At 34.6% G+C, this 25,152-nt stretch overlaps 3 protein-coding genes and 2 pseudogenes across 5 annotated transcripts; 2 read left to right on the forward strand and 3 right to left on the reverse strand.

The window, feature by feature from the left end:
• Nucleotides 1-4,529: 4,529 nt before the first annotated feature.
• On the reverse strand, nucleotides 4,530-4,639 carry LOC125589515 (annotated as a pseudogene).
• A 288-nt stretch (nucleotides 4,640-4,927) lies between these two features.
• On the reverse strand, nucleotides 4,928-6,543 carry LOC106403738 (mitotic spindle checkpoint protein BUBR1-like). Its single transcript, XM_048759871.1, has 8 exons — nucleotides 6,451-6,543; nucleotides 6,152-6,342; nucleotides 5,994-6,078; nucleotides 5,834-5,910; nucleotides 5,447-5,609; nucleotides 5,288-5,361; nucleotides 5,122-5,212; nucleotides 4,928-5,035 (listed from the first exon to the last, which is right to left on the reverse strand). The coding sequence occupies exons 1-8, from the start codon at nucleotides 6,541-6,543 to the stop codon at nucleotides 4,928-4,930; spliced, it is 882 nt and encodes a 293-aa protein (XP_048615828.1).
• Nucleotides 6,544-8,770: 2,227 nt separating this feature from the next.
• Nucleotides 8,771-11,195, reverse strand: LOC106403739. Its single transcript, XM_022704045.2, has one exon. The coding sequence runs from the start codon at nucleotides 10,054-10,056 to the stop codon at nucleotides 8,875-8,877; it is 1,182 nt and encodes a 393-aa protein (XP_022559766.1). The 5' UTR covers nucleotides 10,057-11,195; the 3' UTR covers nucleotides 8,771-8,874.
• Nucleotides 11,196-16,224: 5,029 nt separating this feature from the next.
• LOC106404697 (developmentally-regulated G-protein 3) lies at nucleotides 16,225-17,577 on the forward strand. 3 transcript variants are annotated; one of them, XM_013845389.3, is made up of 4 exons: nucleotides 16,225-16,362; nucleotides 16,533-16,586; nucleotides 16,919-17,095; nucleotides 17,277-17,577. In XM_013845389.3, exons 2-4 carry the CDS (start codon nucleotides 16,533-16,535, stop codon nucleotides 17,409-17,411), a joined length of 366 nt encoding a protein of 121 aa, XP_013700843.1. In that variant the 5' UTR covers nucleotides 16,225-16,362; the 3' UTR covers nucleotides 17,412-17,577. The 3 variants fall into 3 exon arrangements, with proteins under 3 accessions (XP_013700843.1, XP_013700842.1, XP_048616012.1); XM_013845388.3 differs by having other exon boundaries at nucleotides 16,321-16,440; XM_048760055.1 differs by having other exon boundaries at nucleotides 16,327-16,440; nucleotides 17,301-17,577.
• Nucleotides 17,578-19,789: 2,212 nt separating this feature from the next.
• LOC111202997 lies at nucleotides 19,790-22,523 on the forward strand (annotated as a pseudogene).
• The last annotated feature ends 2,629 nt before the right edge of the window (nucleotides 22,524-25,152 follow it).

Genomic DNA, 25,152 nt, shown 5'->3' on the forward strand with positions numbered 1-25,152 from the left:
TGAGTAAAAATATTATAAATATCATCATGAAATCATATTTTTGTACAAAACAAATAAATTTTAAAAGATTATTAAAGAAATTGAAATAAATTAAAGAAAGTATTATAATATAAAAAAATCAATCATCCAAAAATTAAAAAATAAACGGAGTTCAACAACAAGGACGAAAAAATAATTTATATCTATTTTCATCATCTTTATTATTATTTGAGTATTTTTTGGTTCCATAAATACGACCTTAAATAATTGAAATATTTCAAACTGAAACAATTAGATTTGCACTTTTATTTTTAAATTTTTTTTTAATAACCCGGTGTATCCTTGCCCCACCGAAGTGGGTCCAGACTAGCGGTGAATATCCGTAGCAGTCTACGTTATCGGCCGGAGAACGCCTCGGTCACCGGATGCTGGGAGAGTCCGGATGTTAAATTTTTCCCTCAATGGCCAGCAGGATTCAAACCGGATCCGTGTCATATTTTATCATTCTACTCAGTTCTTCAATATCATATTCAATATAATATAAACCGTAACGAAATTCAATCATGTTGAATCCAATCGGCTCATAAAAATGATAACCATGAGAACAACGAGACCATTTTAAGAGCCCAAAATATAGAAAACTACAATCAACCAACTAACTATCGATTCATAATTATCAAAAAGAAAAGCATACAACGAAAACACCACCTATAGCTCATACACAAATAATAATATATTATACAATACAACTTATTAATATAGACACAAACATTGAAATGAAACATAATTAATCTTAACATACATAATTCTTCCACACATCCTAACATTTTTAAAAACCATAAACGTTATTATACACTTCTTTTCTAAGAGCTTACACAAAACACACGTAAAAATGTGCAATTATATAGTTATATACATGACACGTAACGAATATTCCGCGTATCGCAGACCGACCCTAGTATTATATAATGTGTAACTTAATTATGACAAATTTGGCATGCTTTATTCTGCGTTAAGATATTGTTAAGTATTCATTATTAATACCATGGCTTGGCTTGATCTTTACACTACACATAAGGGGTGTTTCTCTGATCTTTTTCATCAACATATAACAAGCATACATTTTTCTTATTCTCTACTAAGGGCATCGGCAACTATAGGTATCTGGAAAGGTTTCTTGTAAAAGAAATAAATTAAATAATTCAAAAAATAGGAAAAGTGATGTGAGAGGAAAGAGAAGTCTGTTCAACAAGAGACGGTTGAAGCATTATTAATCAACTGTGCAATAATTTCTCATTTTCTTATTGGTTAGTACTTTTTAAATATTAAAACATGTGTTAAGAAATGCATCGAGAGCTTTAACCAATGCATATGGCCTAAAGCAATTTTCATCAATAGCATCAATGAATCTGATGAAAAAAAAATGTTTGCAACAAATATTTAAATATGTAATCATCCGTCTTTGCAAAATATACAATGCTGCGGATGAAAAAAAAATGGTTGCAACAAATATTTAAATATGTAATGTCTAATGCTAAAAAGCTCTTTATCAAAAAAGAAGGGTCTAATGTTAAATAAATGTCTAAAAGTATTTTATATAATCATCTCTCTCCGTTCAAGACACTGGTCTTTAGCTAGTATCCCTGTTCGGGAAAGCGCTAGGCGCTAGTCGGACGGTCGGGTTGGGCCTAGCGCCTAAAGAGAAAATCGGAGATTAATCGGAAATTAAGCAGGGCAGAATTTTTAGATGGTTTACTATGTTATAAAACATGTTAATCTTTAATTGTGTATAACATTAATACATTTTCATGTCTAAGATTTATAAAACACACAAATAGAATATATAAACTTAATATAGTGTAATTTTCATCAAAATTATGAATATAAATGATATTTATAAAATTTTAGATCAAATAAATAAATAAAAATATTATTAAAAATAAAAAAAATAAAAAAATAAAATAAAAAAATAAAATAAAAAATAAATAAATAAATAGATTAGGCGGCCGCCTAGGCGGCTAGACGGTCATTTAGGCGGCCAGACGGTCATTTAGGCGGTCTAGGCGAAAAAAAATCGGATATCCAATTTTTTAAACCGATTTGGCATAAATCGGGGCGGAAAAGTAACGCGTAACGCCTAGACAGCCGAATTTTAGAACAGGGGCTAGTATACAGTAAAAGTGAGTGACATAATTTAATTTATCATGTTTGTATTCCCTAATGTCTCGCGTAGATACACGATTTAAAATTAAGTTTGAAAAATATATATCATTTCTGGACTCTTTCTCCTCATCTTCCACAAATTAAACATATTAGAGATTTTTTCGGGCTGCTCCCGGATTTCTTTCCTTTATTTTAATTTAAATAGTTTATTATATAATCTGTATTTGACTACATATTTTACACTTAGACTGAAAATGCTATATAAATTATTAGAAAATTTTGCTATTTTGTATTGGTTTTGGTGACTAAAGTTTTAAAATTATTAAAGTTCAAATTTTTTTCTTTCATTGTCAAAATACATATAACTTGGTAAACAAACTGAATAAGAAAATAAATTAAACTTTAGTTGAAATTCAATTATTCTTTTATCTCATTTATTTGAATTTTATAAATATATGGTTAGATTAACATATAATTCAAACATTGTTTTTACGTTAAAATTAACCAATGTATATTTTAAAATTTTTAATATTGATTATTTATTATTTGGACGTTAAAATTACCCAATGTATATTTTAAAATTTTAAAATTTATTATTTATCTTTTGGTGATAAGAAAATGTATATAAATTCGTTCTTAAGATAGTGGTGAAATGACGAACAGTTAAAATCTAAAAGTGATGTACATTTAAAAAATTATGAATTTATGTCAAATACTTTTGTTTTCATGCAGGAACTGCACGTACTTCCTTCTTCACCTATGTTTCCTTCATGAAAACCCTCTGTTCAACTGCCTCTTCGAAAAACACATAAATAGCAAGCATTAGATATGTGCACATCTGGATCCAGCTTCAGCAAACACTTTACTACTTTTTCAGTCATCTCAATGTTACCCTTTTTCCTGCGAGTAGAAAAAAAAAGAGCTCCATATAATAGTGGTTTATTCCACTGTTATGTTCTTTATCATTGCTTCGGCTTCCTCCAATAGCTCTGCTTCACCCAACATGTTAAGAGTAGTGTTTTATTGATGGCTCAACAAAATACGTTTATCTCATCGTTATCAAATAACCAATTGTCTTCTCTAATTCACCACAAATTCAAATTTACAGTTATCAAATATCTGACCACCTTCCTAGCAAGTGACAATTGTTCTGCATGACGCACACATATAAACAGGTCACAAACATTAAATAATGACAGAACCAATACAAAATATGTGTGCAAACTATATGAAAATAGGAACATCTAGTAATACACAAAAAGGAATTTCTTACTTAAGCTTCACAAGCGTACCCAATAACAAACAAACTCACTAATATGAGTATCATGAAGGTTTTGGTTCTAACAAAATGATACATTGACACTAATAAGTTATCAAAACCCATCAACTTATATATACGATACAAAAGCTTAAAAAAACTAAGCACGCCATAAAAAGATTAAAAAAACTAAGCACACCATCATCACTGACTCTCAAAGTCACGAGCTTTACACATGGCATTGATAACTGAATCGAATAGTAATGGAGATGTGTAAACCAAGGTTTCATCTCAGCCCATTTGAACACTGAGATCTCAGCCCATTTGAACACTGAGTGGAGAAGCATAGGAGATGAGCTTAACCGATCAAAAAGCTTTGACCGAGTTGTATACTTGTGTTCTTTAATTGTAAATAGAGATGAAAGAGGTGGAAGGAGAGAGAGAAAAAGCTAGAAGATAGGGAAGAGTGACTTTACCATGAAAGAAGAGAAAAAGTTTGATGATGATGAAGAAAAGAATTGGGGATTTTCTAGAGTTAAAGGAAATTAGTATTTGTCCTATTTTTAATATTAAAAATGTGTTAAATTAAATTAAATTAAATAACAAATATTATATATTTAAATTTAATTTAATTTAGATTAATTTAAAGGTATAATGCTATTAACAATAATTAAAATCTTAATGTGACAAAAAAATTAGATAAAATCTTAGGAGGACAAACCCAATTCCTATGCGGGGTTGTTGAGTTTGATTATTTTCGTGACCGTATGTTGCGAAGGATTTGCTGCAGTTGATGGAGTATTTGTTTAAACTGCGTAGTAGATGTGTGTATAATTGTCAGTAGATGTGTGTTACAAAAAAAAAAAAGATGTGTGTATAATTGTGGCTATAAGTGGTTACTATGTGGTGAGTTGATGAGTTTGTATTGTTGTAGTGTTTAGAGGGCATATCCCGATTTTACAATTAGATGTTTGCAAGTTTGTCTGAACTTGTCATATATTTTTTGGTCTTCTGTTTTATCCGCTGTACCGTAATTTTTTTCATTTTTTTTTAATTTTTTTGTTATATTTGGTTATATTTTTTCACCATTTGTTTTGATTTTTTTATTTTTTTTAAATCGAGAATTGATCTATTTTTGAACCATTTTTCAAATAGTGTGTATCATCCTTGCGCATGGGCCATGCTAATCTACTATGTCTCGTTCCAATTTACATTTGTGGATACAATACCTTCTCATCCCAGAATATTGTGAACTTATGAATTTATGAACCAAGGTTTCATCTCGACCCCAAAAGTCACAAGCTCCAAAATATACAAAATATTGTGAATTTATGAACCAACCAGTCAGTGTACACATGGTTATAAAGTAACTGGAATCAATTACAGAACACATAAGTTTCAAGAAACGAAAAACTCATTCATTATGGACTTTATGGTACATAATAAATCTCAGTACATAAAAAAACACAAACCCAAACAGGCAGAAAACATAAGGAGCTTTATAGACAAAAGCTCAAATGTCAAATCTCAAATTTCAGAACATTGTTGTCTATGATGATTATTTTCGTAAATCATCGTAGGAAGCTGTTGCGAGGGAAGTGTCTTAAAGGGTTCTGTCGCAGCAGCTCTGTTTCTCTACAGTTTTTATAAAGGAAACATTGTTAGATACTCAAGTCATGTGATAATTGTTTGGGTGAATCAAGAAGGGGTTTTATGCTTACTTCTTTATCACGGCCATCATTAAGTGGCAAAACGTTTGATGATGATGGTGAGATGGTTTCAATCTTCTTCCTTTTCTCTACTCCCTCACTGCTGTTTCATAATCAAAAGTTAATAACGAAACATCTATGTCTTGTTATGGAATCAGAAACAAATTGTGTAACTTACTCTGTACATTCTTCTTCGTCGACAAAAACCTCAAAAAATGAAGCAGCAGTTCTCACAATGGGTTTCTGAGGAACCTGTGAAAATACATATATGCAGGTAAGTGAACAGTTTACAGAGATAAGTTTAGTTTAGTTTTCGCAGTTAGAGCAAAAACAAGACCTTGAATGCTGCCCATTTTCCAGGTAAGACATTGTTTTCTTTGTTCCTCTCTGCTCTGCCTCCAAGCATAAGCCCAGAACCAAACTCTGGTTTTGACTTGTCCGACTCTGTTTGATCCCCCGTTGTAGTATCCTTGTACACAGCCAAAGGTGCCTTGGATGAGCTACAAAAATCAGAGACAGAGAGTTGCTCAATAATTTAGAGTTTTGATGAAGTTTATATATATGTTTAAAGAAAGAAATACATAATGATGAAACTGCTTACTGATTCAGCTTTGTTCTATTTGCTTGTGGTCCCAAAGCTTGCCTTCCTGTTTCTATACAACACATTGTCATGTAAGAGAGCTTAACAAAATATATTAATAAAACTTTCAAAGTAATTAATTACTGTGTCACACTATTATTATCTACCCTAGACAATACAGTCCCAAAGCTTCTTGACGGTAAGTCATTCTCCTTTGGCTCCTGCTAGTAGGTAAAAAAACATTAAATCATCATGTGGAAAAAAAAACTTAAGCATAGATAAACATACAGAAGAAACTTCTTACATCATCAACTGTTTTGGTCCTTCTCATAGTTCTCACCATAAACTTCTTGTAAGCATCATTCAACTTCTCCACAGGCTTTGCATTCCTGCACAGAGTTTCACACTTTATTAATCAAATCACGTGACAAAAGCCAAGGACCCAAAACGAAGAAAACTCACCTAGAAATTCTGAGATTGAAGATCTCATTAGCAGTCTTCACCTTACCTTTAAACTCCATGTGCAACCCATAATCTCTGTAGTACAAACCATGCATCCTCCCAATATCATTAACCTCCAAAAACTTATAAATCACTTCCGCATCAGCGCAATTTTCCGCCTTCAAAAGGATAAACCACTTCCCTTTAGTAAACTACACTTCCAATACAAAAGAAGATCATTCAAGGAAGAGCTAAAAAAGAGAGAAAGAAACATTACATATTCCAACCAGACCTTGAGGTAATGAAGATCATCCTTGTACCGGTCCGAGTGTCAGAACTTTCTCACGCACTGCTCGTATATCACCAACAGACCCGAGCACTCTCCACCCGGAGGAAACGCCTCCTGCATCCATTTAACACACCTGGAGAGAAACCTCAAATCTCAGGATCAAGAAGGCTTTTTATAATCAAGAATAGATAAAAAATGAACTCACTTTATCCATGGGAAGAGAGGGTCTTCACCGTCGTACTCATCTATATCCTCAATCAGCTTCCTAATGAATCAGAGATCAATGAGTGTGATTCGATTGAAACCCAAGAGATAAAAAAAGTTGAAGTGATTCGATTGAAACCCTCAGCAAAAGCTCTTGAAGAAAATTTTACCTTCACTCTCAGATTCTTTCCACGCTTCACCATGTCTTTCAACTGATTCTCCAAACTCTAATCAGTTGTAGTGAGGAACATTTGACTGAAATACAATGGACCGAGGAAAATGTTACAAAAATACTAATTCAAAGACGCATATATAACGTTTTCTAATAAAAATTGAATCAGAAATCAGATCTTTGAAGCCAATGTAACATAAACTTAACTCGTATATAACCAAAAAAGGATTTGATTAATCTTCTGAGGCCAACCGGGTGAGATGATGCAAATAAATCTACCAACCTCTTCAAACTCTGCTGCCGATTCAAGATTAGCGAACGCTCGGATGACTAATTTTGCGTTCAAAGCTAGAAGAGTTAGATCATCGGCCTTTTAAAAAACAAAATTAAGATCGAATATAAGATGCTTGTGGATACAATACCTTCTCATCAAGGAAAATTAGAGTGATTTTCCATGAATTCACCATGCTTCTTGATGTTTCTCGAGTCCCAAAAACGGATCATCGGCCAGTGCTGTTTCGTCATCCCAGAAATGCATTAAGACGAATCGGAGCTCGGACTCTCCCAATGCAAGGCTGAGATCGTTGAAGAACTGAACATTTACTGGTGAATATGCTGAGGTAGGTGAAAGTGAGGGATTTATAAACTTTTGAGCTTGGAGAATCTAAAGCGATAAAATAGGGTCGACTGATGAAGTAATTAATCGGATATTATGAGTAGTAGTTGTGGATGGCGTGGCCGTTGAGGATGAGAATCAGAGAAGACAATAATTGCTTCTATTTTCAGATGAGATGAAGCTCAAAAGACAGAGCCGCGTAGGTTTAAGGAGATGATGAGGTGGCTACAAAAAAGTTCTCTAATTGGTTGACTTTTTAAACCAAGGTGGACACTCTCTCTAGGCAGCTTATTCTCCTTTTAGTATTGTTAGATACACTACTGAGATTTTATTTATCGTGCTCTCATGGTTGGATTCGAGATATAAGGAGTTAAAAATATTAAAGTTAATTTAATTTAAAATTTTCTATAATTTGGGAGTTTATGAAATATATATTATAATAACTTTTAAAACTTAGGGTTCAAACGAATATACATCGAGTATTAACCAGAAGAGTGTAGAATAAGAGATACCTAAGGTGCCTAGCGGCACTACTGAAGAGATTCTCACACACGACTGCCAGAGGTCGCGGGTTCGACACTCTGTCGGCGGGGTAGTACTGAAACCTCTCCAAAAAAATCCTAAGGGGTTTTCCTGGATGCTGAGCCTTTCGGAGTGGGGTCAGTCACTATAAAAAGTTTATCCACAACAGTTTTGAGATACCTCAGGTGGCCTAGCGGCAGTACTGAAGGGATTCTCACACACGACTGCCAGAGGTCGCGGATTCGACACTCTGTCGGCGGGGTGGTACTGAAACCTCTCCAAAAAAATCGTAAGGGGCTTTCCTGGATGCGGGACCTTTCGGGGTGGGGTCAGTCACTATAAAAAGTTTACCCACAACAGTTTTTCTAACCGGGCCTCGTGGTCTGGTGGTAAAGAAACCTCGGCTGAGGTGCCCGCCATCACGAGTTCGAGCCCCGGCCACAGCGGATTTAACATGGTTTTCGTTTGGCCTCCAGGACCTTCCTCGCCAGTTCCGGTTGGACGCGGTGGGATAGTCGGACTAAGGTCCGGATACCTGGATAATCAAAAAAAAAAAAGTGTGTAGAATAAAATCCAAAAATAAAGACATATTCTCACCGATTATAATAATATTTAACTAGTGAAATTCTTAAAAAATCTGAGACTATGCTAGAAGATGAATCCTTCAATTTTCTGAAAAATTTTCTTAAGTAAATATTATTATAGTTGGTGAGAGACACCAATGCTGATGGCCTAACATAACCGGCCCTAACGACCGTTATATAGATTAAACCGAATACATAACCTAATACTTTAAGTTTCGTTACTAGACAGAAAAAAAACTTGCAAGTATGTGTATTGTGTAAATGAAGAGAATGAAATTGTGTAATCCATGAGATCAAGTATCTTGTTACAAAAGAAATGATTCAAAGTAACTTACAAAATCAATGAAAAAAAAAAAATCAACTGTCTATATGGAGAGGGTACCTACAATACCTCTCATTAGTCATACACATAAAGAATCTCTCATAAGCCGAAGCCATCTGAGTAGCTGTAAACATTGAAAGAGCATAATCCTTACAATCTTTCCCCTTCATCTCCAAAACCATAGACCCATCTCTCACAACAGATTCCAGCGTCTCAACAAGAGACCTCACGTTTGGAGAAAACGTATACCCAAAACGCTCATCCACAACCACCGTCCCAACAATGCTAGGGTAGTTCGGCGCCACAACAGGTTTCCCACACTGCATTGCCTCAATGATCGTCAAATCAAGCCCTTGAGGTCTCAACGTTGGATTCACAAACACATCCAAAGCGTTGTAGAAACCAGAGAGCTCTTCTGGCTCTAAAGACCCTAAAACCCTAACGTGTTCACCAAGCTCCGCGTATCTTTTCCCCCAAGGACCAGATCCAGCCACAAGGAGGTACACTTGAGGGTGCGTTTTAGCGATCAAAGCAAACGCTTCGTACAGAAGTGGATGTCCTTTGTCTCTCACCAAACGTCCAGACACACCCATCACAATAACCGTCCCATTACCAACAGGAACACCGTGTTTCGCCCTAAACCTAGCTCCAGTTTCAGGGGAGTACACGAACTTAGTCTGGTCAACGCCGTTGACTATAACATGAACGTTTCTCTTAGGAAGCTGATAGATGTTAACAAGAACCTCACGCGCGCTGTTGCTTATGCAAATGTGTTGTTTATAAGCCGGGAAGAATCTGATTTCATCGACGAGTCTAGGCATTGTGTGATCAAGATCGGAGATATGATGATCATTCGAGTAATAAAGCTCTTCAAAAAGCTTAGAATGCATAATCTCGTACCAAATCCCATGCCACGTCACAGCCACGTCACCTTTAGGCACCATCTTGACTCGCCAATGAGGTAAAGCAACACTCTCGGTGTGAACATAGTCGAAAGGACGATCTACACCGTTGATTCTGTGGAAGATCTCGAAAGCATGAGAGATGTTAAGTCCACCGTTTTCGTTTGGAGCAAAGTAGATGTGTAGATCTCCTTTGTTGTAATACTCTTCTTGGTTTTTATGATGGTTAGTTCTGTCGGAAGAAACCGTGAAGACGTGAACCTCGTGGCCTCTTGAGGCGAGAGAAGTGTAGAGAGTGTATGCGTGACGCTCCATTCCTCCGGGGATCGAACCAACGGGCCATGATTTGCAGAAGACGGCGAGTTTTAGCTTCTGGGAGATTGGTCAGAAAGAGAGTTTGTTCCAAGGGGATGTTAGGTCTCGAAGATCTCCAGCGAAGGGAGGATTTTCCGCTGAAGAAGTCAATGGAGAGTGATCGAGCTGTGAGAAGAAGATGTAGTAAGAGGTACAGAAGATGAGTAGTAGTGTAATGATTGTTGTGAATCTGAAAGGAAGTGAAGAAGAAGTAGAAACTGTTCTCGAGGAATGATTCTTGAAGGCCATTTTCTTCGTTTACTCTCTTTTTTGTTGGTTGTGTGTGTGTGAATCTGATTGCAAGTATTAAAGATGATTCTTTGCTTAGATTTCGGATCTTTTTCGAATTTTTATTTCAGAGTTCAATTTACAATGGAATTGCACATGGCTTGGCTACTTTAATATGATTTCTAAGTCAAATCTCTGTGTTAAGTCTATGGGTTCAAAACAGTTTAATGGTTTAGCTAAATGTGCAGTTAATGCTTTTACATTACATATATTTTGAGTTAAAAATGATTTATTAACAATTATGTAAACTAATAAAAATTATATAATATTTTGCAAATAAAACTGTTGTTTAAATATTCAAAAAGCGATTTAAAATAGTAAATACAAATAGAATCGTGTTTTTTTAACATCCTTACAAATAGAATCGCTAGACATGAATTTTGATAACCTAAATAAAAATATCATTTGTAAAATTTGTCTATATAATAGTTTGTATTTTGTAATAAAATAAATCAATTAAGAAAATAAACGTCAAATCTCTCTAAATGAACTGGGATTTGTGATTAAACCAGGAACAAACATCTAATTTTTCTTTTCGGTTATATATCCGAGACACTTAAGCGTTATTACAGAGTCACACTTTACAGTTTACACATGCGTTAGAGCATAAGCATTGGTGGAGTTCACCCAATTTTTTTAATATTTTTTTGTGGGACCATAAATAGTTATGAACATGTATTTGTTGTTTTCTGCATTATTGAACCCGGATAAAGAGTTCATAAGAATAAAATAATAATATAAATTAAAAAAATAATAATAATAATCCAGAATACATGAATAAAATATTAAAATATATTATAAAATTTTGAAAATTTTTTATTCAATACATTAAGAGTAGATTACATAAATAGAGAAATTCAAAAACATACAAAGTTTATTCATCTTCATCACCAAACTTTTGCCAAATATTTTTCACTAAATCAGCTTTCAATCGAGCATGCTTCTCTAAATCTTGAACTTCTCTGCGGATCCCTAACATATCACCAACATGAATACTATCAATGCTTCTCACCCTTGAACTTCTGCTGGACTCTCCTGACTCAAACTCAGATGTATTAATTTGAGCGTATCCGTGTCGTTCGTTCTCTACTATCATATTGTGCAATATGACACAAGTTTTCATTATCTTTCCTATCTTTGCCTTGTCCCATTGTAGAGCTGGGTTTTTAACAATTGCAAACCTCGATTGCAATACTCCAAAAGCCCGTTCGACATCTTTTCTGGCGGATTCTTGTTTTTCAGCAAATTTCTCGGCTTTACGACCTTGAGGAAGTGGGATGGATTGGATAAATGTTGCCCAATTTGGATAAATTCCGTCAGTAAGATAGTAGGTCATACGATAAGTGTGGTTGTTGACCTTGAACTTAACTTTAGGTGCTCGACCATGTAAGATGTCATCAAAAACATGTGACCGATCTAGAACATTGATATCGTTAAGAGTACCTGGTAAGCCGAAATATGCGTGTCATATCCAAAGATCTTGTGACGCAACAGCTTCTAAGACAATTGTCGGCTTTCCTGAACCACATGTGAATTGACCTTTCCAAGCCGTTGGGCAGTTTTTCCACTCCCAGTGCATACAATCGATGCTGCTTATCATCCCCAGAAACCCCCGTACCTCTCCAACATCGAGTAATCGTTGAAGATCCTTGGGTGTAGGTCTTCGTAGATACTCATCTCCAAACAACTGTATTATTGCATCAGTGAAATTTGCCAAACATAAACGTGATGTACTGTCACCAAGTCGGAGATATTCGTCATATGTATCTCCCGACTGACCATATGCGAGCATACGTATAGCTGCCGTACACTTTTGAAGGGGAGAAAGCCCGTACCTTCCCGCAGCATCTCTTGTTTGCTGAAAGTATGGAACTTCACTACTTAGACGCTCGACAATGCGAAGGAACAGTGGTTTGTTCATTCGAAAACGCCTCCTAAACATTTCAGGTGGGTATGTAGGATTTTCCATGAAATAGTCTTTCCATAGTTGATTGTGTCCTCGCTCTCGATCTCTTTCGATATAAGCTCGTTTCTTCCGGTAGTTGGTTTGACCATCAACTACTGTGTCTATGAAATTATCAACAACTTTGTCGACCATTTCATCAAAAGCTTTATCTGCTTCATCGCTTGATGAGGAAGACATTGTTGATTGATCTTTTTCTTGCTACAAAAGAAGAACTTATAGTTAATTTTTTTTTCATAGAATTCATTTTTTTTTCTTTTCTATACGGTATGTTTATCTTTTTTAGAATTGTTTTTTGGATTTTAAAGTTATAGTTCATTTTTTTTTCATAAACAAAATGGAGTATAATATTTTTTTCATATAATTCATTTTTTTTCTTTTCTATATGGTATGTTTATCTTTTTTAGAAATGTTTTTTGGATTTTAAAGTTATAGTTCTTTTTTTTTCATAAACAAAAGGGAGTATAATATTTTTTTCATAAAATTCAATTTTTTTCTTTTCTATATGGTATGTTTATCTTTTTTAGAATTTTTTTTTTGATTTTAAAGTTATAGTTCATTTTTTTTTCATAAACAAAAGGGATTATAATTTTTTTTTAATAGAATTCATTTTTTTTTCTTTTCTATATGGTAAATGACATTGTTGCCTCATAATAACAAAAGAAAAGTTCGTATTTTACCTCTATGGATTGGTTTTTGACAAGTAGAGGTGGTGATGTCTATGCAATCGTGGTGAACCCCCGTGGTGATGGATGAGAAGTGTATCAGAGCAAGTGGTGATGGTTGATGAGTGTATCAAAGCAAGTGATGAGTGTATCAAAGCAAGTGTATCAACGAAGTTTACAAGTTTAGAAGTTTTGGTTTTCAAGTTTACAACTATTGTGAAACACTTTGATGCACAAAAATAATAGAAAGACATAGTTTATATATATATAGATACATGACTCAAGTTGCTCGGGTACATACACCCGTGAGTTGAAAAGGCAAGTCGTGGGGACATACATCCGTGACTTGAAAACACATCCTCTGGGTACATACACCCATATTAACCGAAGGTCCTAAAACGAGTGTAGAAACATACAAAATACTACACTCTCCTGTGATTCAATCTGACATAATACTACTACAACCATCAACCTTACCCGTGACTTGATATGATACATAAAGAAACCGATACCTACAACCACGTCCACACGCATCCTCCTCCTTGAACCCGTGACCTACAAAGAAAAACGGATACATATCAATAATCTAGATACCAAAACATATACAAACATTATCAATATACATAAACCAAAACATATTCAAACAATGTGAAAATACAACAGCTAAAACATAAAACACAAGAGAGTGAAACTAGAGAAATCAAACGATTAACCAACTGATAAATGCACAAAAAAGCTTCCACTCACCACGTTAAAGCATTTCTGAAATGAGTTTGTTTTTTAGAGCTCTTTCTTGATCAGAAAGAGTTTCTGCATTTTTTCCTACCAACCTATCTAGGAGTTTGTGTTTGAATAAGTTATTCTTTGCCTCTAAAATGCTCTCTATCTGATCAAATGCTGGTTCATTGAAGTGTTTCTTGCGTTTTGCTGCTTTGGAAGCCTTCACACCGGGAGGCCTAACATCTTCCTTGCCACCCACTTCCTCCGCAGGTTCCTTCCTCTTCTCCTTTGCACCATCTCGTGTCGAAGTGTGGGATCTCCATTTTTGATCAAACCGAAGCTCCCTCCAACAATGTTCAAGAGTGAACTTGGCATTGTAGTCATTAAAGAAGATGTCATGAGCCGCCTTCATGACATCACTCTCAGTTTGTCCACTGGCTTGCTTCTTCAAAGCAGCTTCGTGACATCCCACGAACTTGCAAACCTGTTCATTAACCCTACCCCACCTCTGCTTACATTGACTCCACTCCCTAGGAACGGAGCCAATGAGCAGAGGGCTTGCATTCACACACTCCTCCATGCGCTTCCAAAATGAGCCAGCCTTCTGCTCATTACTCACGATTGGATCCTTGCTGGTGTTCAACCAAGCACTGATCAGCACCACATCTTCTTTGGTTGTCCACTTCCGCCTTTCCGGAGGATTTGGAACCTCAGAACAACCAATATCTATTGGTTGACTGCTCTGGGAGGCAAGGAGGTTAACGAACCCGTGAGAGTTAAGGGAAATTGGTTCCTTTTAGTTTTAGATAGAAGTTTTAAAAGTTTGGTGTGTTTTGAGATGTGGATCATGCCTATGTTTTAATACTAGTTTTAGTGTTAGAAAGTACAACAAATTGATTACGTGTGTGTGTATGTCTAACTACCAAGCATTGATTAAACTAGTTTAAGTATGGTATGTGTGTTTGGTTTTTCGTGTGTCTATTTGTTGTGTATATTTTAATTACTCTATACTTGTTTTAGTGTTTGGTGTGTGTGTTTTAATGACTCTATAACAAGTACAACATAGGTATAACTACACAGATATCATTGAATGAACATCAAATAAATTTTAAAAACTCAACTACACCGATTTGATACACAACCATTCACTACCATTGAATACGCAACTACCTATAATTTTTAAAACTCAACTAAGTGTGGTTAAACTCTAGATAGCTACCACTGTAGTTAACCAGTGTAGAGTAAGGGTTACCTTTTGTTTTCAGTCGAAGCAGAGCTTCTCCAAGACCTCAACCTGCATAGAGAGGTTATAAACCTTCCCAGTGAGGTTATCAACCTCTGCATGTACATGAAAGAACAATCATACAGTGTTAGTCAATGCATAAAAAATTAAGAAATATTTTACAAAATTGAAATCAAATTAGAATCTAGTTACCTCCAGTCTCTGAATGTGGTTATTGACCTCCGGCACCCAATTTATCACCACCTCCACCTCCTCCAGACGCTTAGTGAGGCGTTCGATCTGCTCCTCGACACCAATGACCCAAGGCTGACGATAATGAAACTCATCAGCCTTGGTAAGAAGAAAAAAAATTTTGAATCAATAATCAATCTCGTTTAAAAAATAAAAAATTCAAAATACAATTAAGAACAACCGTACCTCGTAGTTTTTGCAGGTAAAGAACCGATTCCCAGGAAGAGTGTCGTAGTCGTCCTTCCCACGAACCTCGTGAATGATACTGCCACCACAGGGACACCTCGTCGGAATCCCGTACTCTGAATCAGCCACAGAAGAGAGCATGTTGATGTACTCCTTTGTCCTCTTTGAATCTCTTATCTCTACTGCGGGATCCATCTGCATCAGAAAAAAACGATTCCTTTTAGAACCCTAACTATAAACTAAATCGATTACAAATCCCAAATAAACGTACCCGCATGACTTAAACCAGAAATCTATACCCCCTTTTCGATTTCGAACCCTACGACAAAACCCCCAAAACCATAAATCAAAACCCCAAATCGATTTTTAACCTAAAACGCTTTCGACCCCAAACGATTGAATCAATCGATGAAACTAGTGGATAATCACCTCAGATCGTCTACGAGAGAGTACGACGTCGATTAGATCGAAGAAAGAAGAGAAAATGATCCGGCTATCGCGTCGCACGAAAAATCGCCAGGGAGAGAACGAAACCCTAGCTTTAGAAGAAAGAAGTGAAAATGAATGATCTATCGCGAATCCCTTTTTTTCTCCGTCTACACGCGGACTCGCGTGTCCACTCTGCTATCGACGCGTGGCTTGACCCCGTATCATACGGGTTCACCCGAGCCCGTGATCCGGTTATAAACCGTCGATGCGGAAGCTCTTAGACCATGAATATCAGGGTTCTTAATAGGGTTTTAAACAAAAGTAATGATTTAATTAAATCAAAATTAATTGAAAAACGAATAAGCGATCCTTAGCTTAGGTTTTTTGTGATCGATTTTTAGGGTGGTTTTCACAACCACTTGTCAGCAAAGCAATGGACCTATTTTTTTTTCCCCTTTTTTCCTTTTTCTTTTCTTTCTTTTGTTTTATCACCAATTCATCTTTTTGTGGGTTCTTCAAATCTTTAACGATCCTCTGATGAGGTAAGTTTTGTTTTCTTCGAATCTTTAACGATCCTCTGATTCTTCACTTGTGCTCTTCGATTTTGGATGCATAGAACTGTAAATTCGGAACATTTGTTCTTTTCAATTAAGAAAAATGACTGATTGTTCTGTGTTAATTTGAGTGGTTTATTCAATTTTATGTTGTGTAGATGGCTAGGACTCAGAAGAACAAAGCAACCGCTCATCATCTGGGTTTGTTAAAGGTAATTTCTTCTCCTCCCAAGCTATTTCATTTTTCCAGTTTTGTGTAGCTTAGAGTGAGGTTTGAATGGTTGAGCTGTTTATACTCATCAAATGCAAATTGGGCAGCTTCATTTATATATGGCATAGTCTCTCGTAAAGTTTCTTACTTGGATGAATAAGTTTTGTTGTTAATACCAAATAGCACAGTGTAAATTATTGCATGGACCTTAAGAGTATATAGATGATAGCTAAAAGCTTCAATGAATATGTTTACCAGGCATGCAATAATTTTAGTACTTTTTTCTCCCGCTCCATTTGCTTGTCTCTGATATTATATTGGTCCATTTCGCAGGCCAAACTTGCCAAGCTAAGAAGAGACCTTCTTGCACCGCCTACAAAAGGTGGTGATGCTGCTGCTGGCGAAGGTTTTGATGTCACCAAAAGTGGAGATTCTAGAGTTGGACTTGTTGGGTTTCCTTCCCTTGGAAAATCCACGCTCTTGAACAAGCTTACTGGAACCTTTTCCGAGGTTTCTACTTCTTCTTTAGAAGCATTTCCTAGTTTATTTGTTTTCTTGTCAATGTTAGAGCTCTTGCATGTAACTGGTATTTATTTGCTATCTAGTTGATTTGACCCATTTCTTGTGCCATATAAGTTATTAGTATCTTGGAATTAGAACTGTGTTTTGGCTGATGCTTTAGTTTCTGAAGGTACTCGCTATTTTTTTTCTTCGGGTTGCTTCTTATGAGTTCACGACTTTGACATGCATTCCCGGTGTTATTACATACCTACTTCCATATCTCCTTGGTCAATCTGTTGTTTGTGGAGAGAGATGTATGATTTGATTGCTTCTTATTGTTCTTAAGTTATCTCCTAAGAAATGAAATACTTGGCTTTATATATGACATGTCCTAGCCTTTAATTTTATTCTCTTAAGTGCTCACTCTATGTCTGTCATGTACTCCGGTGTTTCCTGATCTTGCTATAATTTGTAATTGTTCATTGGATGTTGATGATACTCTTTTTTTGGGCAAACTTCCTCATTGCTATCCTATCAGGTAAAGACTATGAATCCTTCTAAATCAGAATCGAATATATTTATTTGGGCGATTCAAATTGAAATGACTTTTTTGGTAAACCGTGGACTTGAAAGATGTGTTTGAAAGATGTGTTTGGGAAGTTCATGTCTGATACAATGTTAGTTATAGAAACCGAAGATGGAAAGAGACAAATTTAATTTAATTTTTTTTAAAGAGCCTAAATTAAGAAACTACCATCGTAACTCAACTCAAAAATTAGGTGATTCTTAAGTAAAGTCCTTAGCTACAATTTACTTTACTAGATTTTGACCCGCGTTTCAAAAACGCGGGTTTTTTTTTCCGATTAAGAATATTGTTTGATATGAATTATTATTTTGGTTTTGATGTTTTGAAGTATATTATTAATTTATAAAGTGTTATTATATTGAAAAAGTAAAAGAATTTTAGTTTAAAATTATATAATTTATCAAATAGTTTATTTTAGATTTTATATGTGTATTCTTATGTTACAACGTCATCGTTGCATTTTGTGTGTATTTTGTAAGAGTTATATTTGTTGAGTTGATGAGACAAAAAATTTACTTGGCAGATTTTGGACTAATCTAATAGTATATATATTGTAGAACTTTTAATAGTTTTACCAGTGTTTTCATACCCGAACCAAACCTACAGTCTCAGAAGTAAATCAGGTGATTCATATAAATCTGGTCTGAATTTTGTTAAAACCTTATATATAAAAATCTGATAAAAATCTGTAAAAACATAAAAACTATCATTAACCCGCTATCCAATATTGGTTGACCCGATAAAATCCCATATAAATTGGATGATATTTTTTCAAAACTCAATTCAAACTTTTGAATCAAGCTTTGAAACACGGGGCTAATACTTTTTCAAAAGAGAAAAATCTTGTTTAATTTAGGTATTCCAAACTTAGGGAAGAGTTTATACCAATCTCAATGTGTTTAGTATATAATATATGATTGACTAACCTGTGAAAACCTGCAAGCTTGAAACTTAAATAATATAAATATTAAATATTAATTTTGGACCTAATTATATTTGTAAATTTATTTTGTTATTTAAACTGAATTACAGAAGTGGACTTGTATTTGAGCATCTTTTATACTAAACATTATTTGTTGCCCAAAAAAAAAATACTAATCATTATTTTGGATTTTAGTAACTGTGCTTCGTAAGTAAAAATCATGTCAACTTATTTTTTTTTATAAATAAAAAAAGAGAGAATATGGAGCAATATTTTCTAAATTATTTTTATTTTTTAATTTTCCATAATATAATTTAAGTGGTTGTATCTGAATTATAGTAAAAACTCAATTAAATAAGTTGGCCCGAGGATAATTTTTAACTAACTTCATATGCATTTTTTCAAATTTGTTCAGTACTTATATGTTCATATCGTTTTTTATGAACTGAAAATAATATAATATACTACTAAGTTTGATCGGTTCTATAGTAAAACATGATTTTGTGATAATTATTTATCATACTTCATTAACTCATTTTTAAAAATACATGTATTACTTACCAGACAATTTTAATTCAAATGGCATGTATTATTTAATGGTGATATGCATCATACCATTCGTTTTATATAGATATGAATTTAAGAATTAAAATAAACATTATATAATATATATATGGTCACATACATAATAGATTAGTCTATGGACCCACGAGTTTATATATTATTGTATCAAAAAAATGGTAGTTAGTAAATCGTATATGGGATATCAATAACTAAATGGAAAAATTTATAATCAAGGGGTGAGATTTATAGAAAGTAATATAGTAGTTACCATAAATATATGAGTGGCACACTTATAATATCTAAAGAAAATCAGAGAAATTTATGAAAATATATTGTTAGGAGAAATTTAAGTAGGACCATGAAATTATTAACTTTTAGGAAATAGTCCAAACAACCTTGTATAAGTAGATTTTTTCAGAACGATTCTCTTTTAATAGAATAGATGTATTACTTACCAGACAATTTTAATTCAAATGACATGTATTATTTAATGGTGATATGCACCATACCATTCGTTTTATATAAATATGAATTTAAGAATTAAAATAAACATTATATAATATATATATGGTCACATACATAATATATTAGTCTATGGACCCACGAGTATATATATTATTGCATCAAAAAAATGTTGGTTAGTAAATCGTATATGGGATATCAATAACTAAATAGAAAAATTTATGATCAAGGGGTGAGATTTATAGAAGGTAATATAGTAGTTACAATAAATATATGAGTGGCACACTTATAATATCTAAAAAAAATCAGAGAAATTTATGAAAATATATTGTTAGGAGAAATTGAAGTAGGACCATGAAATTATTAAATCTTAGGAAATAGTCCAAACAACTTTGTATAAGTAGAGTTTTTCAGATTGATTGTCTTTTAATAGAATAGATTAAAGTGTACTTAAGAAACCAGATGGGATCCTAGTAGCCCTGGGACGGATCCGGATATCCGGGAAATTTAGGGTATCCGGATTCGGATCCGTGGATTTAATATCCGGATCCGGATTCGTGGTTTTCGGATATCCGGGTTTCGGATATCCGTTTCGATATTCTATTATCCGCGGATATCCGGATCCGGATCCGGATCCGTCAAAATAATTAAAAATATTTTTTTAACAAAAAATATTAATTTTTTAACAAAAAATATCAATTTTTTTAACAAAAAATACTAATTTTTTTTTAATATAATACATAAATTAAATATTTATAAATATATTTATATATGTTTATAATATTGTAAAACTAAAATATAATATTATAAGATTAATTCATGTATAAATATTAATATATCAAATATAAATATTAATAAAATTTAAAAGTTTAATGTATTTTAAAAATACGGATCCGGATCCGGATATCCGGATCCGGATTCGGTTTGCACGGATCCAAGATTTTACTATCCGGATTCGGATCCGGGCACCCCGGATATCCTATTTTCAGAGCGGATCCGGAGCAGATCTCGGATCGAATCCGGATCTCGGATAATAAGTCCCAGGCCTAGATCCTAGGGATAAAGATACTCGTGTAGTTTCTTAGGTTCTTAGAGCGCGTGTGTTATTCTCGCGACGCCGCGCGACTCACAATTGCTTTCCTAGGGTTGAGGAAATAGTCAACGAGGGAACGGCGTCTGGTGCTATCATCGGCGGTGGAGTTTCAAAGGCGAAGCATAAACAGAGCTGGGTAAAGTTAGGAGCTTGATCAAACGAGCTAACAACATCGTCGCAGACTTTGGTCTCGGGATAGCAGCTAGCAGAGACGCCAGTGCCTGACACGAAGCTGAAAACAGCAAACAGTGTTAAAAAGGGCGGAGACAAAGGTATTATTCAAATTCTAAAGAACTGCGACAGTTTGCTAACGAGGTTGATAAAACACAAGTTTGGATGGATATTCAACGCGCCAGTGGATGCGGCTAAGCTTGGTTTACATCATTACCACACTATCGTTAAGAAGCCTTTGGATTTGGGGACATTGAAGAGTAAGTTGAGGGAGAGTTGTTACACTTCACCCTTGGAGTTTGCTGAGGATGTGAGACTTACTTTTAACAATGCGATAATGTATAACCCTGTGGGGGCATGATGTGCATAGTATGGCTGAGTTTTTGTTGAAAATGTTTGAAGAGAAATGGAGGCCGCTTGAAACACAGTTTGAGTCTCTTAATAGGAGGCAACAACAACGTCCTGTTTCAACAAAAACTCGTTGTGTGGAGCCATTACCACTACAAGATCCTATAGTTGAGAATAGGACTTTGGAGAGAGCAGAATCTATGACAAACCCAGTGGAGCCTGCAGCTCTAACTGTTCCCTTTGAGAAGCGTGAAGAAGAAGAAGAGGCATGTGGAAAGAGGGACTTGGCGTTTGATGAGAAGCAGAGACTTAGTGAAGATCTTCAGGATTTGCCTTTCAACAAGCTAGAGGCAGTTGTTCAGATTATAAAGAAGAGGAACCCGAAACTCGCTCAACAAGAAGATGAGATTGAGTTAGATATTGATAGTCTTGATCTCCAAACTCTTTGGGAGCTTTACAGATATGTGACTGAATATAAGGAGAGCTTGAGAGATGCTGAATCTGTTCACAACAGTGTCCAAAAACTGGGGAGGAGCAAATAACTAAGTGCTACTCACTTTCCTTTGTTTTACCGTATTAACTAGTATCTAGACTCTAATGACTCTTCTTTCATGTTTACAGAACACCCTAGTAACTAGCCCTGAGTCGCCAATAGTTACAAAATCAGGTGAGATTTTAGTTCATGCGTGTACCATATTAGTCTTTTAGCCCCATTGCAACAACTTTACTTTAATGTGGTTTCTGACATTTTAAGTCCTGTGGCACCTCCAGTTCGACAAGCAGTAAATGATGGTGGATCAAGTAGCTCTAAGAGTTCTAATAGTGGATCAGGCTCATGTTCTAGTGGTATATGTTGAGAGACTTCTTCTCCCTTGTCAGCATCACATCTCCATACAAGCTTACTTGCATTCCTCTTTCCTTATGCAGACTCTGACAGTGACAGACAGCTCAGGGCAGGGATCTGATGTTGGTAATTAACCAAGATTAAGAAAGTATTTAGCATAAGTGGGAGCCATTGTGTTCTCTTTTTCAAACTTTTTTTGTGCATCTTTTTTTATAGCAAAGCTATATGGCGTTTTTGCAACTTTTTCCACATCGGATTAGGATTCTGCATTAGGGTTCTTGTATTAGGGCTGATGTTAACTGTACAGAAATGTGGAAACATTTGAAGTGTTTTGTTTCGGGCTTGTCACCAAAGGAACATGCTACTTCATTGTTTTGTGGTCTTATGTTTGTGATTGAAACGCAAGCCGAGATCTCCCTAGATAATTGATTTTTTATTCTTTAATCATATCAAAGTCCAATTAACAAAAGAGATTTGCTACCAAGATTTTACTCAAGTTACTTTTTTATCATTGTATGCGAAGTTATTCGATTCTTTCAAACACCCAACATAGATTCATACGAATAGGAAAATCCTCCATAATAGCATAAACAAACAGATAGTTAGGTCTAACATAAACAGATAAACATAGTTCCATAATAGCAGATAAACAAAGTTTTTCAGAAACAGAGTTTGGCTGCAGCGTTAGTAGCCACCTAGTGCTGGGCATTCGGGTTTTCGGTTCGGGTCGGTTCGGTTTATTCGGTTTTCGGGTTATTCGGATTGGGATATTTAGGAACCGTTTAGGAACCGGACATTTTTCGGATCGGTTCGGTTCGGATAGTGTCGGGTTCGGGTCGGGTTTCTATTTTTTTATAAAACCCGAAATGGAACCGTATTACAAATAATTCGGGTATGGTTCGGGTTTAAAGCCCAAAAAACCAAAAAACCCCCGAAAACCCGATCTAAACCCGGAAAAAACCGAAAACATGTCCGGGTTATTCGGGTAGTTCGGATTTTTGTAGATATTTTTTATTTATAAATTATATTTTATATATATTAAAATTAAAAATAATATTTTTTTTAATATATTCAAAATATTTGGGTACCCGTTCGGTTCTCGGTTCGGTCCCGGTTCGGTTTCGGTTTTTCGGATTTAGAAATATAGGAACCGTTCGGGTTTTTGTAATTTTCGGTCCGGTTTAGGTCCCGGTTTTTTTGGTTCGGTTCCGGTTCGGTTTTCGGGTTTCGGATAATATGCCCATGACTACATCCACCCAACATGGCGGTGGAGGAACCAGCCATGCAGCGGAAGGTCGGCGTATGTGCCTCTTAGCGTATGCATCCAGACGGGTTCATCCTCCTGGGGGTGTGTTGTAACAGAAATAATAATTCATCAAGTATCAGCCGCTGAATCTCAAGGACCAAAATTGGGTAATTAACACGGTAAGGAACTATCGAACATATGAAATACCATATAAATCTTTTTTGATCTAAAAATACATGCATAGATAGTGGTCTAATGACTGAAATTCTAAAGGTGAAATTTTATGGGCCAGTGCGCGAGAAATCAAATCATAAATAAATGATAGAATTTTGATTCTTCTCATGGTCTTTCTGGAGAAGACTGGAGACACTGAAATGTTTCAGCATGCGAGTCTGATTCAGTGGTCTACTTGACTTTGATTCTCTATCAACCAAAAATTTGGGTGTCTTTCTAGTCTTTGGGAAGATAGACATATGTAAGATACAAAAGAATAATAACTCGATGTAGTGAGCGTATGTAAGATACAAAAGAATAATACATCGATGTAGTGAATGATATAGTCCCATAAACACATGTAAAATACGTCACTTAAATAGATAATTATAGAACTCAGATATCAACAGTGAAAAATATTTGATGTTTAAACAAACACACAAACTAATGGAAGTGAATCTAAATTAGAATATCTTTTGAGTATTAATTTGAGAGAGAATTGTTTATGATAAGTAGTTTTAGTTAGTTCCACCACGTAACCAATTGTGTTGAAACCACTCATTTTTCAAAGTCAATTGTTCTTAAAAGAGTTATCCAATTGATCATCTTTGTATTTGTATACAAGTTGTTTTATAATATATCTACAAAAACAAGTGTTTTTCAAATGACAGTCACTGATTATAGTCATCAACTTTATATTTATGCAAATTGTTTTATATTATATCCACAAAGTAAGCTGTTTTTTGCTTTGCACAATTTTTACATAATCAAAAGTAATGAACTTCTGTAATTCGATTATGAAAAATATAGATGCACAATTTTTACATAATCAAAAGTAATGAACTTCTGTAATTCGATTATGAAAAATATAGAAGTTGAAGAATAATATACATGACAATTGGATGGCTGAATATTTAACTTCTGTAGTTCTAGAACTCGTCAAGTTTATTTTACAACTATCTACTACACAACAAGATTCTAACAGGTGTAATATTTTTTTACCGAATTAAAATCAAACAACAAGCTAAAACTGTTCATCACAAGCCGATAATTGTTGATTGACTTATCAAACAACAAGCTAAAACTAGAAACAATTGATTGTGGTTTTAATATCTGGTTAACATAATTAATTAATATATTATTAATACACATATTATTAAATTATAAAACATAAAATTAACATGCTACAATATTTTTATATGGATACAAGATATAAAATATATACTTGTAGACGCCTTAATTCTTAAACAAAAAAATACACATTGGAGTAATTCAAATCAAATTCAATGTTGGGCTAATGACAATGTGAGTTGAATTATATCCGCTAAGAATAATCACCGATAACATTTTATTAATACCCAAGCCCGGCGCTGAGAAAGTCCAAAACACCATTAGTACTATCTCTACAAGCTTTAACCAACTCACCTACAAGAAATTACTAAAGTTATCGGCCGAAAATTTTATATATTTCTATAAGGCCGGAAGCTCCGCTGCTTCTATCTAGGGCCGCTACTGTGAAAATTTAATACCCCATATGCTGCTGAATATTCTATTGAGTGTTTTAATGTGCTTTATTTTAATTTAAAACCCATTGTAACTCGTACATACGTGTATAAA

The sequence above is a fragment of the Brassica napus genome, chromosome C6 (genome assembly GCF_020379485.1).
Source record: "Brassica napus cultivar Da-Ae chromosome C6, Da-Ae, whole genome shotgun sequence".
NCBI lineage: Eukaryota > Viridiplantae > Streptophyta > Magnoliopsida > Brassicales > Brassicaceae > Brassica > Brassica napus.